The 19,214-nt window shown below is 44.1% G+C and overlaps 1 protein-coding gene across 1 annotated transcript in view; it reads right to left on the bottom strand.

Annotated features, from left to right (window-relative positions):
- Positions 1 to 1,607: 1,607 nt before the first annotated feature.
- The window catches only part of GARS1 (glycyl-tRNA synthetase 1), a 116,121-nt gene continuing 98,514 nt past the window's right edge, over positions 1,608 to 19,214 (bottom strand). Inside the window, exons 14-17 of the mRNA XM_078665280.1 lie at positions 14,629 to 14,738; positions 13,863 to 13,956; positions 6,561 to 6,751; positions 1,608 to 1,918 (exon numbers count right to left, since the gene is read on the bottom strand). Of these exons, the coding sequence (XP_078521406.1) occupies positions 1,793 to 1,918; positions 6,561 to 6,751; positions 13,863 to 13,956; positions 14,629 to 14,738 (521 nt within the window). The 3' untranslated portion in view covers positions 1,608 to 1,792. The remainder of the gene's footprint in view (positions 1,919 to 6,560; positions 6,752 to 13,862; positions 13,957 to 14,628; positions 14,739 to 19,214) is intronic.

The raw sequence follows: 19,214 nt of genomic DNA, 5'->3' as shown, positions 1-19,214 counted from the left end.
TTTTCTCAGAGCACACATGAAAGCTTATATGCCCATTTAGTCATATGCATAAGGAAGTGATGATGTGAGGAACGGCTTGGAGCATGGCTCCCATCATAGCAGGATTTGGGGTTAACCACAATGAAAAATCATATCCAGTGAAAAGATAGTTTCCGCAAGAATTTTTCCCATATTCCTCTGAGCTCTGCACAGCCGAGATCCTTTCCCCTCTCCCATTTCTATGGCTTGACATCCCAAGTTCTTTAAGTGGGCTGAAATAGGCAAGGGACTTTAACGTGAACGTGGCTCACAAGGCATAAGTAGGAGCCATGTATGAGAGTTAAGTCTATAGGCAAGGACAGGATTTAAGCAGTGGCATAACGAAACCTGTGGAGCCCCCCGCTCCCCTGCAAAGTGCAGGGAGGCGGGCCCCCATGCTCCAGACCCAGTCAGAAGCTCTCAGGCCTGCCTGTGCACAGTGCCGCAATGCCCCCTCCGGAGCTCACCACCACACTGCGGGGGCTATTGTTACGCCACTGGATCTAAGAAAGTGGTCTACAATCACACTTGCTTCCTCCTAGTCATCATTCGCCTACTCCACATCTTTCTTTTGCTCCTCTTGTTCCTTCTCTCCCTCCTCCTGTTCATTCTCTTCCTGCTTCTCCTCATAATGTTGCTCCTCCTCAGCGTTCGTCCTGTTTTTGATCCTCTCCCTGTTTTTTTTTGTGTTCCTCTTCCTATTTTCTACTATTTGTGCCTGCAAGACAGCAGAGGATTTTGTTGCTCTGGGAAGGCTATTTTACTATTTAAACTCCAGCTCTAGCATAGCTATGAAGTGCAACTTTGTCCAAAATACTCCGGTCCTGGAATATTTTCGGTTAAGTTAAAAATCCCTCTAATATATATTTCTATTAAGTTTAAAAGTGCTACTATCAACTATCAAATATCAACTTTGCAAATATCTGCTAATGGGATATTACCAGGATAGCCGTGGTTGCTTCTTTCTTAGGTGTATATTTTGCTCGACGAGGTATGGGGAGTACAAGTGTAGCCTTTGCTTAGCACGTTTAGATGCATTTACCAATACAGCTATCATTATCTGCTTTAGAAATAGACTGAACATTTTAAGATTTGGCAAAGGCCAAATACGGTGGATTGGTCTTTCAAAAAGCTTTTTATTTAGTCCTATCAATATAATACATTGGAGCTAATTTTACATTTAAGGTGCGTAACATTCTTTCTGTAACTAATCAGGCTGTGGAAAGGACACAGACAGCTAAATTGCTTCTCGAGTGACATCAAACAGTGATACCATCCTAGGTAAGAACGTAGGGCTTGTTCGGAGGACCATTCTATCTACAGAAGTTAAGTGAAGTCCAGTAGATGTGAATGCCAGCCCTGCGCCTTGTGAAAATGAAGCCTGTATCAAATCCTGCCCGACATTAACAAGTAAAAATATACATTTACCATTTTAAATTTATGTACACAAAATACAACCAGAGAGCAAAAAACAGTTACCTCAGAAGTATGTGCTTGCTCATCTCCAAAATGTCACCAAATTGAACAAGACAGAATATATATGTGCAAATGCAACAAAAAAGTGCAGGATACACAAGAAAGCGCTATAAAAAGATTATAATTATTTTATTGAAGTTAGGCAGGTTTCATTAACTTGATTCAAGTGGAAGGTAGGTAAAATTGTCCCGTAGTGCATGGGTAAGCAGGCTGTAATGGCTGACCCGGCGATATTTCACATACCAGTAACAGATCAGTATAAAGTGAACATTGTATTTTCGGTTTAAGGGTTTGTATTTTATTCTTCTGCTGTGTCCTTTTTGCTAGTTTCCTGTCCCTCAAACACTGGATACTTTGTTTCCACATCTGCCCACGTAAGGCAACCATTTGCAAGATCCCGAATAATCACTGGAAGCTCAGAGATCTAAACAATAGAAGAGAAAATGTTTTATGTTAACAGACAACTAATGAGGAACTTCAATAGGACGAAAAACATTGGGTAGTCGGAAATATAAAACAATCTTTTCAGTGACAGTTTCACTTACACAAGTCTAGTGTTGCGTTATGCTTTTCTTATTAGGTCTGTGGGGCAAAGATGATGTGTTCAGTTCCTTGCATAGTTGGGCTGCTGTGCAATATTAAACTTCCATGATTACTAGTCCAAGGAACTAACATATCCACTGCTGGAAAATGGCTCGCATATACTTCCAACAACTAACGCTAAACCTAGATTCTCTAAGGCAGCACTGTAAAAAACCCAAATAACTTCCCTCGTGTGGATTAAATGTCTAGATCAATGGTTTTTCAACCTTTTAGCTTCTGTGAACCCCCACTTCATCACTACTGAAAGCCAGGGAGTCTGGCCTAATCAATTTCTAAGATTGGAACCTAAAGAAAATACGCCTCTACAGAAATGCACACATCATACAAATATGCATAATATTAAATATCTTATTGAATGCACAAAAGATGTACAAAGATCTAAATATTAATTTTAATGTGAAGGTTTGAGCTTTTCAAAATGGTCTTATTTCTAAAAGACAGGGTGATAAGGCCGCTAACATAGAAGTGTCGTTTTCGCTCCTAATGTATGGTCTCTTTGTCAGAGATTCAATTGAGACTATCAGTCATTCATACTGCTGTTTGCTGTACTCGTGCAGCTCCTATGAATCAAGCTAATCAAACCAATTTAATTTTTAGCCTTCAATGTCAAATTCCATGACATTTACGGAGTTATTTTTTTTTATTTTACATTTTGCTTTTGTATGTATATAGTTTATATAACTACTAATATTATTTAATTTTCTAAACACTAAACTGTCACTGAATGACTCCCTCAAAGTAGAAGCAGCACCCCTGCCTCTCAGGATCTGCAAACTACAAGCTTAGAACTGTGGGTCTAGTGCACTAATGCACTTCAAAAAGGTTTAATATTCTAACATACCTAAACATGAACTCGGTGTAGGTTATATGCTAAAATACAATGGTTAATGTATGCCCATAACCTGATAGTTCACACAGTTTTTAGTTCACAAGTGCTTAACGTGTTCCAACTTGGTGTTGGGTTAAAATGCAGCGCCACACATAAGCACCATCCCTGCATGTGGACTTCAGTTTCTTGCTTGACCTTTCCACAACACCCTCTGAAGCAGAGCACAAAGCATTTGTCAGTACCAGAGTACAAATATATAATTTGGGATGATATTAAATGGTAACAAGTGACCACTCCACAGAAATGGGAGTTCGGTGAGGAATCTGTGATTTGATACAATATCCAGCAGAAAGAACATTATAGAAGGTTAGCAACTTTCTCGTCTGATGTATGCTCCCACCCGCAGATTCCTCACCTTTAGAATAGATACCAAAGCACTAACACCCAATGGTGATGGGTATATGGGTTGGGCTCAGACCAAAACTACCTGTAGGACTAAATAGACAAAATACCCATACTTTCAGATCTGGATGTCAAGGCAATAGTGCTTTGTGAACATATGCACACATGCCCATGATCGAACCTTAGAGATGCCAAGGACAAGCACTTTGTATGCCAATTCAGTGGTGGCAGCCTTAACCCTGTTGGAATGGGCTCTCAGACCTTTCAGATGCTGCTTTCTGGCTACCTAGAAAGAGTCCTTTTCTGCACGGACTTTCTTTTGTTTGCCACAGGGAACCCCACATAAAGAGGATTCTGCACCCATTGTCCTTGGTACAATTAATGTAAGAACTTAAGTTCTTTTGCGGTCCAAATGATCGAGCCTCACACTCCTTTAAAGAGGAGAGGTGGGGCAAATAACACTGGGAGAGTGATCCATTCCTCAACATAGAGAGGGGTCACGACTTTCAGAAAGAAGGCCGCCAGAGTCGTCAGCAGCAGTCAAAGCATCAAGACTAAGTTGAGGTCCCACATTGGCATCACAAACGGTTTGGGAGGAAACAAATCTTTAACCCCTTCGACGCTGATGACGAGCTGGGCTCGTCATGAGGTAGCCTCCTCGCACGCTCATGACGAGCCCAGCTCGTCACGTAAAGTGCGCTTTTAAAAAAGTCAGCGTACGAGCGGAATTCCGCCCGCACGCATGCGGTTAATAAACTGCATTGCAACAGGTAATGTAAACTAGAACAGTTGAAACCCAAACACAAATGTCTGTAAGAGCTGAAAAATAACCTTTGTTAGTGCCTATTGCAAAACTTTGCTATCAAACAATAAAACATCCAACAGTTTGGCTTCTAAGGGGTCTGTATAGTGGACTCCCCAACAGGAATTACATTAGTCGAACACCCTGCATAGATGGACTTTGTAGATGGATGCCTGGCAGGAAGGATGACAACCACAACCTCAGGTGGTAGATCAAACACAGCCAACTGACACCACTCAATCTCCATGCATGCAGGTGTTGATTGTGCAGGTTTGTGTGCAGAACCGTGCCTTGCTGCTGTGACCCAAGATCCTCCTGAAGGGTAGTCTGATCAGGAAACAGCTGTTCATGAACTTACGTTCTGGGTGCACACTTTCTTGGCACAATCCAGAACCACTATGACTTGGGCCCGGTCATTCCTCACCTTTTTCAGAACTCCGGAGAGGCAGAAGCAGAAATGTGTACAAGAGTTCCGTTTCCCACTCTAGCCAGGACTAATCCCCTAGTGAGAGGCTTGGTGGGCACTCCAAAGTACAAAGTTTTGATACTGCATGTTTGACAGTAGTAAAAAGATCTAGCCACTGTTCCCTTCACTATTGGAATATGCCCCGTGCCACCTAGGGATACAGATGCCATTTGTTATCTGCCATGCGCTGCCGTAGAGCTTGTCTGCCCTGGTGGTGTTCAAAGATCATGCAAGGTAGTGGACGATCAGCAAGATGCAGTGACGCTCCAGCCAACAGCAGAGATGGATAGCCTATTGTCACAGGACCCAGTATCCCGCTCTGCCCTTCTTGCTGAAGTACCACATGACAGTGGTAGTGCCTGTGAGAACCTAAACTTACCTCACTTTGAGGGATGGTAGCAAGGGCTTCAGCATCACACAAATGGCCTGCACATCCCACAGACTGATCAAGAGCCAGGACTTTGCAAGAGACCAGGGTCCTCTGATTTCCTCCTCACCCAGAGGACCTCCCCAACCCACCAGTAACGCATCAATCACCACTGTCCGCTCTGGGTGGGGAAGGGAGAGAGCGCAGCCAGTGGCTGGTCCAAATGCAATTGAGCAGCCACTACAGATTTGTTAAGTCTTCTCTAAAACTTGGAGTGAGACAGGTTTCCATGGTGCTGAGCAATTCAGGTTTCCTTGGTGCTAGGCAATTGAGGCTTCAGATTCCACTGCAGAGGCAACATATATCACTTGGCGCGGTCAACAAGAAGGATGAAGGAGGCTAACAGGTCAATAAGCCCCAGAGCTGCTCTCACTGAAATCTAGGACGAAGGTTGAGACATCCACATCATGGTCAATGTCCTAGACTCACTGAGATGGAAAGAAGTCCCTCAACTGCTCAGTAATTAAGATGGTTTGATAAAAGATATCATCTGCAAAGGAGTCAACTGTGGCATTGGCTTGTTGAACAAGAACGCCAAGGATGTCCGGATTGCCGTAGCCTGCAGATGGGCCCTGGCTGGCTGTGTCAAGCCCAACTTCAACAGACAGCCATTAAAGTAGAGGAAAACACTTTTCAGGAACCTCTGAGGATGGAAGGCAACCACAAGGAGTACAAAAAGGAGCACAGTAAACTGAAAATGCTCTTGGTCACCTTAAACTGCAGGTAATGTCTGAGAGACTGCAGGACAGATTATAGATCCTGCAGGTCTCAGGCCCATCTAGTCACCGTGATCCAGGACAGACAGAACTTTGGAGCATTATGAATCTGTCTCTCTGCAGGAAGGCACTGATAGGGCAAAGGTCTAAGATGGGATGAAGGCCTCCATTCTTCATCAGCATATGGAAATAGCAAGAATAAAAGTCTGTTCCTAATTCAAAGTCTGGAACCCCCTCAATGGCAACTTCATCTATTAATGTTTTAAAGACTGGGCTGCTACAACCTGCTGTACCTACATTTGCCTGAGAATCTATGAATTGCCTGCAGCAAAGGTAAAATACAACAGCTAAGACAATATGTAAATTCAAACCAATGGTCCTTGCAGTACGGCTCTAAAACGTGATTTTCACATAGAATCAGTAAGGTAAACAACAAATAAGACCATGCAGGTTTCTGCTTTTCAAAGTTATTCTTTAAAAGTTCCTAATTTGTGCAATGCACAGAATTACACTGTTGAACTGTGGCAAACCATATTTATATGAAAAAGGTGTCAAAATACAACTTGTTCAGGAAAGGTGGCGACTTTCCTCCTATCTAATTAAATTATCGAATATGAGCCTAAAGTAGCCATATATGGTGGTACCAACCAGACTGCCCAATGTACAGAGAGAGATGGTTCCTTGCTATGTTTTTCATTTAACCAAATAATACATTTATATAAAATTAAACCAATGTAATTTAAGGCATCAAATCAGACAAGTAAACCAAAATACACAGCCGAAGATCTGTACAGGATTTAAAGAGCAAAGTCAAACAATACCTCAGCTCGGATTTGTCGCATCGAGTCACGGTCCCGCAGAGTAGCAGTGTGAGGTGTCTTGTTAACTGTGTCAAAGTCAATTGTGATTCCAAATGCAACGCCAATCTCATCAGTTCTAGCATAGCGTCTGCCAATGGACCCAGAGGAATCATCAACTTTGTGGGAGATTCCATGCTTGGTTAAAGCTTCAGCTGTCAAATCAAAAATACCAAAAATGAGCCTTAAGCAACAGAAGACTAGTCTAAAAGCAGAGTGATGGAACACTGCACATACACAGAAAAGGAAACGCTTGTTTAAGGAGCAATAGACACACACTAGCTAGAAGTCTCTACTCTGTACAGGTTGTGGGTAAGAGGTCTAGAAAACAACTATAATCAGGCTACATTATGTTAATGATCCCTATATAGTGCCAACACAATTACTAAACAGAATCTTCATGCAGTGGGCTAAAACATGGTGCTTACATTTGGTTCAATATGCTGATTTTTAGGAATCAAAAAAGATCTAAGACTAAATATTTCACCTTCCATTTGGTCCTGTGTAATATGAGCAATGGCAAGAGCATCAGAGCTTTGGCTAATGTCCTATGAACAAAACATATTTTTGCACTGGACTGCTCTGTCTACTTCCAGCCAGGGCAGCAGTGTTGTGTGATTTTTGCTGGTGGATTTTTATCTGGCAGCCACTAGTACAATTCTAGTTACCCCATTATCATACCTCTACATTTGTATCTTGGGAAACACTGGAAGAAGTAACTTAAATGTCTTGATAGGTAGGCATTGGGTTCCGTATGCTTTTGTGCACGGTATGGCCCATGATGTTTCCCATGATTCGAAGAGGCGGATTCTTTTAAAATTACATAAGAAAGGACTCGAACTTAAATAATTTTAGGAGTAGAGCGTTATCGATCGCCTTTCACAGCACCCAAAAAGAGATGCCTTTCAAAACACGGTTGACATTCACATGCCCTTTTCTTAGGATATGTCTTGCATCTATCAATATTCCCACAGAAAATATGCAGAAGCTATTCATAGGTTCAATACAGAGGGCACAGTTTATGAGAACAGAAGCCTCAAAAAAAGTGAGCCTGACCTGTAGTGCATCAGAACGTACCCATTAAGTTCTGTGGGGCCGAGCACTATGCGAGGTTAGCACTAACTGTTGGCTACATGCAAAGTAGATGTGTACAAAAAAGTTGTTCACATTTAAATACAAAAGAGCCTTCACTACTATAGCTACCCTACATTCACAGAGCATGCACAGACTAATGACTGATTCATGCTCATGTAAAGACATATCAGATATTTCAGGACTCACCACAAAAAAAATATAAATATATATATATATATATATATATATATATATATATATATATATATATATATATATATATATATATATATATATATATATATATATATATATTTTTTTATAAATAAAAAGAAAGCTATGAAAATCGGAATATCATAGCAAGATGCATTTATTACTTTTTCTTCCAAAGTAAGCCTGCAAGTATCCCCAACAGGCTTCAAAAAGTGTTGCTTTTACCAGTTCTTTTGGGTAAATGAAAATACTTTTTTTAACCAGTAGTTTCAAACCCAAAAGCGGGTGCTGCTGTGTGATTTCTGGAAAAGGAGAAGGAAAGTGCATGCTAAGATAGAACAGATCAAAACAATGTATTTTTAAAGAAAAACTGGAGAGAAGAGTAATCACAGTCAACAGAAAATTGCACACATAAAGCATAAAGGAGACAGTGGCAGTGTCCCTGACCCGCTTTGCGACCTGACCTGAGTGTAAGCCATCGCGCTGATGTAAAAAAACGTTTTCTTTTTAAATTGTTCTGAATTTAAATTGTTCTGAATTGTATTGTACTCTTGGACTAGTGCTTTTTTAAAATTCACTTACCCCTGCACCACACGCCACTCTACTGATTGTAGGATCCCTGCATCGGTTCGTTGGGACACTTCCGGTCGGACAGCAGGCAGAGCGGTTAGCGCTCTAGTGTACAACTTCCTGTGGCTATTTAGCCCTCACAACATCTTGAGCGCGCAGCGGTCGCGCGCAGCCCCGCCGAAGACCCGCCAAAGAGCTGCCCGTCTGCGCTCGTCCGCGCTACGGTAGCGCCAGGTGCCAGGCACTCTGCTCCTCACCCTGGCATTAAGGCGGTAAGATGTGTTACTCCAAATCCGAGCTGCTGAGTTTTCAGCATTCCTCCTGCTCCTGCGTCAGACGCAACCCTGCTCATATACGCCATCCTCTTGTTACTCCCTCCCAATTGTGCTCTACTTCCAAATGTAAATCTAAAACCCTCCCTGCCCATACCTTCAGGCTAGGACACCTTAACGTAAGATCCATGTCTAAACATCATTCAGAAATTCATGATCTTCTAATTGACCATTCTCTAGATGCCCTGTTCATGACTGAGACATGGCTCCTTGACGAGATGGACTCGGTCTGCAACCTGGCAACACCTACAGGCTATTCTATCTATACTGTGAACAGGGGCACGAGAGGGGGCGGGCTAGCGCTCATAATCAAATCCCACTTTAAGTGCCAACTTGACAAAGCAGACATCAGAGGTAGCGAAAGCGCTCGCTTCTCGATTAAAGTTAACCCCCAGTTCTGTGTTACAGGCCTTCTGGTCTACAGACCTCCTGGTGCTGACGTTCCCTTCACTAACTCCCTTCTACAATACCTGAACACCAATGTTGTTAACTCTGCCAACTTCACGGTTATTGGCGACCTTAATTTGCATCTTGACAAGAATACCGAGTCTAAAGCGGCAACTTTTTTAGCGGATCTTGCAGCCTTTGAACTCAATCAACTTGTCTGTGGCCCTACCCATAGAGCAGGACACCTCCTTGACCCCATTTTTTCCAACATCATCGGCGGGTCCTCTGGCACACCTATTCCCATGACCTGGACTGACCACTACTTAGTGTTGTTAACCATCCCCTGCAACTCAAGTCCTGTAGTAGCATCCACTCCCTCAGTTCAGAAACGGCCATGGAGAAAACTCCGCCTTGAAGACCTACATGAGATCCTGGCATTAAATCCCCCTCTTCCGAGTAAAGACCTGGATGCAGAATACGATCAGTTCTGCCTCTGGATTACCCAGGCTCTCGACACTCTTATCCCTGCCAGATGGACCAAGGCTCGCATCCATACGGCGAGTCCATGGTACAACTTAGAACTTGCTACCTTGAAAAAGGAATGTAAGAAGGCAGAGAGACGCTGGAGAAAAACTTATGAGGCCAGCCTTAAACAAGAGTATGTCCTGCTCCAAAAAACTTACCACCGTAAGGTCTGCAGAATAAGAGCGGCTCATTATGCCAGTGAAATCAACAGCAGCTCTAACACCTCAAAATCGGTTTTTAAAATTCTGAAAGACCTCACGGCAAAAAAATCTGTCAACGCCATCATTACCTCGCCCGACCTCTGCAATAACATGGCTAATTTTTTCACAGAGAAAATCAAGAAGATATACGACACCTTCCCCAAAGGCCCACAGTCACCGGTCACCTTTGATCCTACCAGGCCTTCCCTCACTTCCCTTCCTACACTTGACCGTGAGACTTTCTCTAAAATCTGTAGAAAGATTAAATCCGGATCTCCGGCAGATCCCTTAAAGCCTGACCTTTTCTGTGACGCTCATGTACTCATCACAGATCACGTCCGTGACATCATCAATCGGTCACTCTCCACCGCCAGTGTTCCTACTAAATGGAAGCAGGCATGGGTGTCCCCTATTTTAAAAAAACCCACTTTGGATCCCTCACTTCCGGAGAACTTTAGGCCGATCTCCCTGCTCCCTTGGCCCGCTAAAGTGGCCGAGGCACACGTCAATAACATCTTGTCCAACTTCCTCCTCACCAATAACATCCTGGATGACTCCCAACACGGGTTTAGAGCTGGTCACAGCACCGAGACAGCCTTGCTCAGTGTTTCCGAAGACCTCCGTTCCATTCTTGACGCCGGCGGTACTGCAGCACTGGTCCTATTGGACCTCAGTGCTGCCTTTGATACGGTGTCACATGAGGTCCTCCTGATGAGATTGGAGGAAATTGGAGTCACAGGGGCAGCCTTGGGGTGGTTCAGAGACTTCCTGTCTAACAGGTCTTTCAAAGTCTCCACCCCCCCTTACATCTCGAATGAGCATAGCATTGGACAGGGAGTGCCGCAGGGCTCATCCCTTAGCCCTACCCTGTTCAATGTCTATGTCCGTCCGTTAGCGGAGGTGGCCAGAAGGAATGGAATGGCTCTGGTATCATATGCAGATGATACCCAGTTGGTGGTGGCTTTGAATAACAACAGTGGTCTGGAAGCCCATCACTTCAAACAGACACTCATTGACATCACCAACTGGATGACGGCGAATTTTCTCCAATTAAACGCCGGTAAAACCGAGATTCTCCTCTTGGGAAAAAACACCGCATCCTGGGGAGATAATTGGTGGCCTGACATTCTGGGCCCACCCCCCAAGCCAAAAGACTGTGTTAAAAATCTAGGTGTCTGGGTCGACTCGGCTCTAAAATATACCATCCACACCAAGAAAGTGGCTGCCACGTGCTTCGGCATTTTACGCAACATCAGGCCTATCCTGAAGTTCTTCGACTGCCGCACCCGCCAGCTCATCGTCCAGGCGACGATCCTTTCTAGACTGGACTATGCCAGTTCTCTCCTTTTGGGAGCGAACGTGGCCGAAACCACCAGACTGCAGAGAGTCCAGAATCCTGCGGCTGCCAGGGCTTTGGTCGGCCTCCCTCGCCATTCTTCAGTCTCAGGAACCTTGAGAAAACTGCATTGGCTCCCGGTGGGAAAAAGGATCCAATTCAAGGCTTTATGTTTAGCCTTCAAGATCCTCAAAACCGCCTCTCCCCCACTGCTGAGTCCCCTCTTGTCTGAGTACACACCTAGCAGATCTCTCCGCTCAGAGGGACAACATCTAGTGATCATTCCCCGCACTAGACTTGCCAGAGTTGGTGGCCGATCTTTCAGCCTCCTTGCTGCCAAGCTATGGAACAGCTTGCCTGTAACCATACGGGGGATGTATGATCTTTTAGCCTTTAGAAAGGCCATCAAAACCCATCTTTTCCAATAATCTGTTTTCTTTGTGCACCTTCATTCTGCATTCTGGTCAGTTCGTAGCGCCGGGACGCCCCTTGGCTGGGGCAGCCGTGCGCTATACAAATTCAAAAAAAAAAAAAAAAAAAAAACGAAATATTCAGCTTTGCATATATGTACTAAAAAAACTTAGGGGTTAAGGAGAACCACAACATCTCTGAAAATATTTCCTTTTTTAAAACAAATTTTTACATGTCGCTAAGCTTCTCTATTTCACTTTATAATGATCCAAATTGTGCTTAGGAGAGGGAAAATAGCTGGGCTCCCAAAGCACCACCAGGTCCACTTCCAAGGGTCCAGGACTTTGGTGGCACCACTTGGGGGACAAGAATCACAGCAGAATGAGTCCAAGTGCTGGGTTCAAGATGGTTGGAGCCTGTACTGTCCCAGAGGCTTCTGATCAGGAGGCCACCGACTGGCAATTGGAGTCACTCTTGTGGTCTTGGATTCAAGATGCAGGTCCAGTCGTTCTCACTTAAGCAGCAGGGCAACAGGATAGCAAAGTCACAGTCGTCCTTTCAAAGCAGCAAGCAGTCCTATGGAGGCTCAGATGTGCACGGAAGAATCGGGTTGGAGGGTCCAATATTTATACCTGGAGCCCACTTTGAAGTAGGAGAAGTTTCTAGAGAATTCCCTTTTAAGTTTCCTGCCTTCCCTGCACTGGTTACAAACAAAACAATGCAGTGTGAAATGTCCTTTGTGTGAAGGCAGGGCCTAGTCTATTCAGTTGCATGTGGGGCTGTGTCCAGCTCCGGCCCCCTATCCTGCCAGTTGATGGCCCATCCAGGAACACCTAAACCCTCTATTGTGTGGCGAACATTCTACCTGTTCCAAAACAAACATTAGCACTTAATAAATGTAATAAAGCAACCCAATGTTATCCTATTGGACAGGTAGACCTCACAGTAAAGAAAACACGAATTTAGGAGTTTTTCACTACCAGGGCATATAAAACTTGAAAGTAAATGTCCAACTTTTTAATTACAAGGGGAAGGTCTCCCCTATGGACTTTCGAGGGTCTACCTTAGGGGTGACATACGCAATAAAAAGGGAGTTTAGGGCTTGGCAAGGGAGTTAAATTGCCAAGTCAAATTGGTAGTTTAAAACTGCACCCAGGCTGCAATAGCAAGCATAGGACATGTTTAAAGGGGCTACTAAAGGTGGTGGCACAATAAGTGATGCAAGCCTACAAATGGCATTTAATTTACAAGACCTGGGTATATGGTATACCACTCTACAAGAGACTTACATGTAAACGAAATATGCCAATTAGGTGCAAGCCAAGTTTACCATGTTTAGGGGAGAGAGTACAAGCACTTTAGCACTGGCAAAGTGAGCAGAGAGCTAAAAGTCAATAACAACTGGTCCAGAAAACAGGCGGGTGAAGCAAAACTGTTGGGGATGATCCTGCAGAAAGGGCAAAGTCCAACAACCTCCATATACCCTACTTCAGCCCTCCCACCCTCCATAGGAAAGTGCATACGTGCCAACGTCTCTGATCTTCAACCTTCCTGCATTCTTGCTGGTCTGTCCTCTATTATCCCAGAAACCTTACCCAGCATCTGCCTGTGATTATGGGAATATTCAGGCTTCTGCAGTAAAGGGAGGCACAGCACGCATAGGCGGGGAAAATAAGAGTCACTTTAGCTGCCACTTGCAGCCGGTATGTTCAGATTATGGCTAACTGCAAATGCACAATTTGTTTTTCACTTGCTCCTAGTGTTAAACTGAAGTTTGTGAAGATGTACGTTACTAATTATGCTAATTGTGGTGTTAGTATTTACGGGTTGTTTAAGACATGTGTAAGTGTTGACGATAAGGATGATGGAAAATAATTTATTTTCTTTTGCATTTCTTTTTAATGTTGAAACTTTTAATACAAAGTTTAATTAAAAACAGTAAACCACGGAGTTAACTAAAAACAGTAAGTCATTAATAAACAGCAGCAACTCTACTAAGCACGAAGTTGATTTCCTGGTCTAGGAGTTAACAGGCATTAATAAAGTCACTTCCATTACAGTGTCCTAACAAGTGGCTTCATTAAGAGAGCACGCTAAATGCAGGCAAGAAGGGTAACTACATCATTTCACAAAATATTTGAACGAGTAGAGACTGCCACCTGGTGGCTGCTCTGAAAAATCACACCACATAATTGTATGCTTGCCTAAATAAACTTACAGAGTTCTTTGACAAAAGGCACGAATTCCTGATTCTGGCTTAGAGGTAGGACGGAACACTTGTACGGAGCCACAATCGCAGGGAAGCTGAAGTACTGGAAAAGAAGAAGAGCATTTGTAAGAGAAGGGAGGGCACGATTTCATTCGCTACCGAGTGTCTTGTTCTACTGTATTGTTAAATAATCGTGTTCAGTTGTTTTTTGTTTAAATTGTGATTTGTTGTCGGAGATTGGGAGAATACCCGTGTAAGAGGTGGCATCCGAAAAGACCTATCCACTCCATCCATGAGAGGGCCACTGTCCAACTTCTAATGTATTCTTTACGAGCTCATGAAGGCCATCACAGAGACAATAGAAATATAAACAAAAAAACATGGAAACTCATATGCAACACAATAAACTACAAACAACGTTTCTCACTATTTCAGGATGAAATCACTTCAACTTCGGTAAGAATTTGTGGTTCAACCCCTTCGCACTGGAAAGCAAGATAAGCTAATGGAAATAATGTAAAACTCTGGAGTCTAGCAATATTTTTTGAAATGCCATGTTCAAAATTAGTAGCTGCTGTGAAGGCATACCTAACTTCAGCAAAGAGGGAAATCCAGGTGACTAATGCCTTAGCAAACGCACTGCTACATTACCAAGCCATCCCATAATGTGTTTCTATATGCTGCAGCAAATACGTGTAAGCACAAGGATATTTTACTATATAAAAATCAACTGCATTCCATGGATTAAAGATGGACGAATAGCCTAAATACTTACCGTCCTCTGCTCATCACCCTCTCGAACATGGAATGTATGCTCAAACACAGTGTACATAATTCTACCGAGACCGAAGGAAGGCTCAATCACATTTGGTACGATTTCTTCAACTAAAATAGAAATAAAAAAATTGTGAAGGACCAGCAATGGCAAAATCCATTCTTCTGTTTCAGAAATTAACATAAATGCAAACACATATCAAGTCATAGCGGTGTGCATGCAGGATTTGATGCAACAAACTGAAGAAAAACACCATAAATCCCAAAATCCAGAGAACTAAATGTTCATTACGAGGTTGCCCTATTTCCAATGGTTATTTTTTTGTGGATTTTAGTGGCGTTTTCCAAACATTTTTAAATCAGTGCTCAGTGTGTATTTAGCGGTCTAACCTCCAAAACAAACAAAAACTTTTTTCTATGTTTACTAAACCTGTTTTGTGCAGTGATTGTTAGAAAGCACATCTTCAATTTAACGGAGGAGTTATGCAGGGTATGTAGTGTCCTCCCATTGTCGGCGTGGCAAATGGACTTATGATAGACTGTTTTAGAATAAAAAGCCTGTGCATCACACCCGTACTCATCTCACAACCCTCTCCCATCTCATTACTTCTCACATTCACTCTGCCAGGACTCTGCCTGGTTTACAGGACTATTAATGAATTTATAAAGTAAGAGTGCCATATTCACGTGCTTTAGTAAACTAATTCTTAGGCTCAGTTGGGGGTCACTAACCTACTAATTTTACAATTTTTTAACATTTTGAATTCCCCCAGATTAGGTTCTAAGAAACGTGAAACTGACATTTTGCTGTCAACATTGTAATTATGGGCTCAAAAACCTCAGCAGTAAAGTGCAGTTGAGTAAAAAGCCAGGATTAGCTGAAGGTATCACACAACAATAGGATACTCTCTGCAGCTTCATTTTTTGGTATGTGGAAAGTCAGGTCATGTTTTCGGCACTTACCCGTGTGCATGGCTTTCACAGGTACCTGTCACTACACCTTGCATTGAATGTTTAAAGCTTGGGGTGTTTGCCAGTTGGCCTGCTATCCTGATTTGTTAGGAAAGAGGGTCGATGCATCACAGGGTTTCACCCATCCTGTAAATGTGATAGTACACATTGCCCAAGATTCTTATGAGCCAGCCATTCCACTAATCAGAGTAAGCACTAAACACTGCCACAAGATCAAATATGATTTTGATATTCCTAGATTCTCTATGGTGCACCAAAAATTTAGATTCGACCTAAAACATTCTTTTAAACCCTGCACCTTTAATCCAAGCACACAGAACAGGAGGAAACCAAAGGCGAATCATCTTAAACTAGATGTTCATGCTGCTACCTTGTAAAATAAAGTTGGCTTATGAAGGCCCCTTCAAGAAGAAATGAAACGGATTCATTATATCTCATTTTCAGTTTTTTGTCAAACATCTCTTTATTTGTTTTAAAGATGACAACATATTGAATATGCTACTTACCAGTATGCATCTGTTCTTGGCATGTAGGGCTGCTAACATTCATATCTTAGCATTAGATCGCCGCCTAGTGTTGGGTCCGGATGATCGCACATTGTTGTCCTGGAAGAGTCTTCGAAGTATCCTGAGATAGGTGGCTCCTCCCCTGGACTACAGTGCGCATGGGCATCGGCTCCATCCCCAGATTGTTTTTCGCCATTGTGGCAGAAGATGGAGTGAAAAGTGTAAAGGATGTCCATGCTAATGACTGAATACAATAGTATATCTGCAGCTGCAACAGGCACCGGGGAGGAGGGTGGGCGATATGAATGTTAGCAGCCCTACATGCCAAGAACAGATGCATACTGGTAAGTAGCATATTCAGTTCGAGGCATGTGGGCTGCTAAATTCATATCTTAGCATAGAATACATAGCAGTCCCTCCATCAGCGGCGGTTGCCCGTGCCAGCTGCAGAAACCTGAAAGAGTGTCTTGAGAACAGCCTGTCCTACAGCAGCTTGCTGCTTGGAATGCACATCAACACAGTAGTGTTTTGTAAAGGTATGTGGTGTAACCCACGTGGCTGCTCTGCAAATGTCCTCTAAAGGAATGTTCCCTAGGAAAGCCATGGATGCCCCCAATTTGCGTGTGGAGTGCGCTCTTGGGGGTATCGTTAGAGTGCGCTTGGCCTTTTGATAACATATTTTGATGCACTTAACAATCCACCTGGCTATTCCTGCTTTGGAAATAGGGTTGCCTTTGTGTTGTGGTGCGAAGGCAACAAAAAGTTGTTTTGTCTTTCTAAAGGGTTGTGTCCTGTCTATGTAGTACATCAACGCCCTCCGTACATCTAAGGTATGGAGCATTCTTTCCGCTACCGTTTGTGGGTTTTGAAAGAATGCCGGCAAGTCAATAGTTTGGTTGAGATGAAACCGTGACACCACCTTCGGAAGGAATTTGGGGTTAGTGCGTAGCACTACCCTATTTGGATGAATCTGAATGAAAGGCTCTTGGATTGTGAGCGCTTGTAGCTCACTAACCCGCCTCAGTGACGTAATAGCTATTAGGAAAGCTACTTTCCACGTTAGGAACTGGAGTTCACACGAGTGCAGTGGCTCAAAAGGTGGTCCCATCAGTCTGGTGAGGACCACATTGAGGTTCCACACCGGAGCTGGTGGTGTTCTTGGGGGAATGACTCGTTTCAGACCTTCAAGGAAAGCTTTAATGGCAGGCACTCTGAAGACAGAGAGATGCTGCCTGTTCTGAAGATAAGCCGCTATGGCGGATAGATGTATCCGAATGGAAGTGTACGCTAGATTGCACTTGTAAAGATGCAACAGATAGCAAATGATGTCAGGGATAGATGCATCTAGCGGGTTGATGTCATTGGCTGTACAGTAAATGACAAAACGCTTCCATTTCGCAGCATAGCATGCTCTGGTAGTTGGCTTCCTTGCCTCCTTGATGATGTCCATGCATTCCGGAGGTAGGTTAAGGTATCCAAACTCTAGGACTTCAGGAGCCAGATCGCCAGGTTGAGCTGTTGGGGATCTGGATGCTGAATTTCTCCATGGTTCTGCGTCAAAAGTCTGGGCGTGAGGCGCAGTCTCTGATGCGGCACCACTGAGAGTTCGAGGAACGTGGTGTACCATGCTTGGCGCGCCCACGTTGGAGCAACTAGGATGAGAGTCATCGCGTGCTGCCTTAGCTTTCTTGCCACCAGCGGTATCAGAGGGGCTGGCGGAAAAGCGTACGCAAATTTGCCTGACCAGTTCATACATATCGCATTCCCCTGCGACTGTGGGTGAGGGAACCTGGCGGCAAAGTGTTGGCATTTTGCGTTTTCTTTTGTGGCAAACAGGTCTATCTCCGGATGACCCCACTGCTGGAAGTACGGGTGGAGGACAGATGGGTGTATCTCCCACTCGTGCATTTGATGGCTGTACCTGCTGAGCAGATCCGCCATCTGATTGTCCTTTCCCGGGAGGTGTTCTGCCATGAGGAAAATGTTCCTCTGAATGGCCCACTTCCACATGCTCTGAGCCAGGTGAGACAGCTGTGGCGAGTGGGTGCCTCCCTGCTTTTGAATGTAGTACATCGCGGTCATGTTGTCCGTCCGGACTAACACTACCTTGTTGCACAGATGTACAATGAAGGACTTGATCGCCATGAAGATTGCCATCAGTTCCAGATAATTGATGTGCATCCTCTGTTGTTGCGTCGTCCATAGTCCCTGCACTGTGTAAGTGAGCAGATGAGCGCCCCATCCCTGGAGAGATGCGTCCGTTGTCAGGATAATCTGTGGCACTGGCTCTTGGAACAGTCGGCCCTTGCAAAGGTTGTGTGGAGTCCACCAATGCAGAGAGTCGTATGCCCGACTGGTAACCAACACTAGGTCTGTCAATTGTCCCTGAGCCTGTGTCCACTGATTTGCTAAGCACTCCTGGAGCGGGCGCATATGTAACCGTGCGTGAGGGACTATGAAGATGCAGGAGGCCATCATGCCTATCAACTGCATGAACACTCTCGCTGGAAGCGAGTGTTGTGGTCTGAACTTCTGGATTAGAGACTGCATGCTGTCTATCCTGACTTGGTTTGGTTGAGCCATGGCCGTCAGGGTATTGATCGTCGCACCTAGAAACTGCCGGACATGTGCCGGCTGAAGATGCGACTTTGGGTAGTTCAACGAGAAACCTAGATTGTGAAGGAGGTGAATGGTGGTCGACATGTCCGCGGCGCACTGTCGTTCCGACTTGGCTTGAACGAGCCAGTCGTCCAGGTAGGGGTAGACATGGATGTTCTGCCTCCTGAGGTGCGCTGCTACTGTCGCCAGACACTTGGTAAACACCCTTGGGGCTGTGGTGACTCCGAAGGGTAGGACCTTGAACTGGTAATGCTTGCCTTGAATAGTGAACCTGAGGTATTTCCTGTGGGACGGGTGTAGTGGAATGTGGAAATAAGCATCCTTGAGATCTAAGGTTGCTAAGAAGTCCCCTTGGTTTAACAAGGGAAGAATCTGCTGCAGTGTAAGCATATGGAAATGTTCTGATAGTATGTACAGGTTGAGGGGACGTAGATCTAGAATGGGTCTGAGAGATCCGTCCTTCTTTGGAATAAGGAAGTACAGGGAATAT

The sequence above is a fragment of the Lissotriton helveticus genome, chromosome 10 (genome assembly GCF_964261635.1).
Source record: "Lissotriton helveticus chromosome 10, aLisHel1.1, whole genome shotgun sequence".
NCBI classification, from domain to species: Eukaryota; Metazoa; Chordata; class Amphibia; order Caudata; family Salamandridae; genus Lissotriton; species Lissotriton helveticus.
This window is presented reverse-complemented; position numbering and strand designations above follow the sequence as displayed.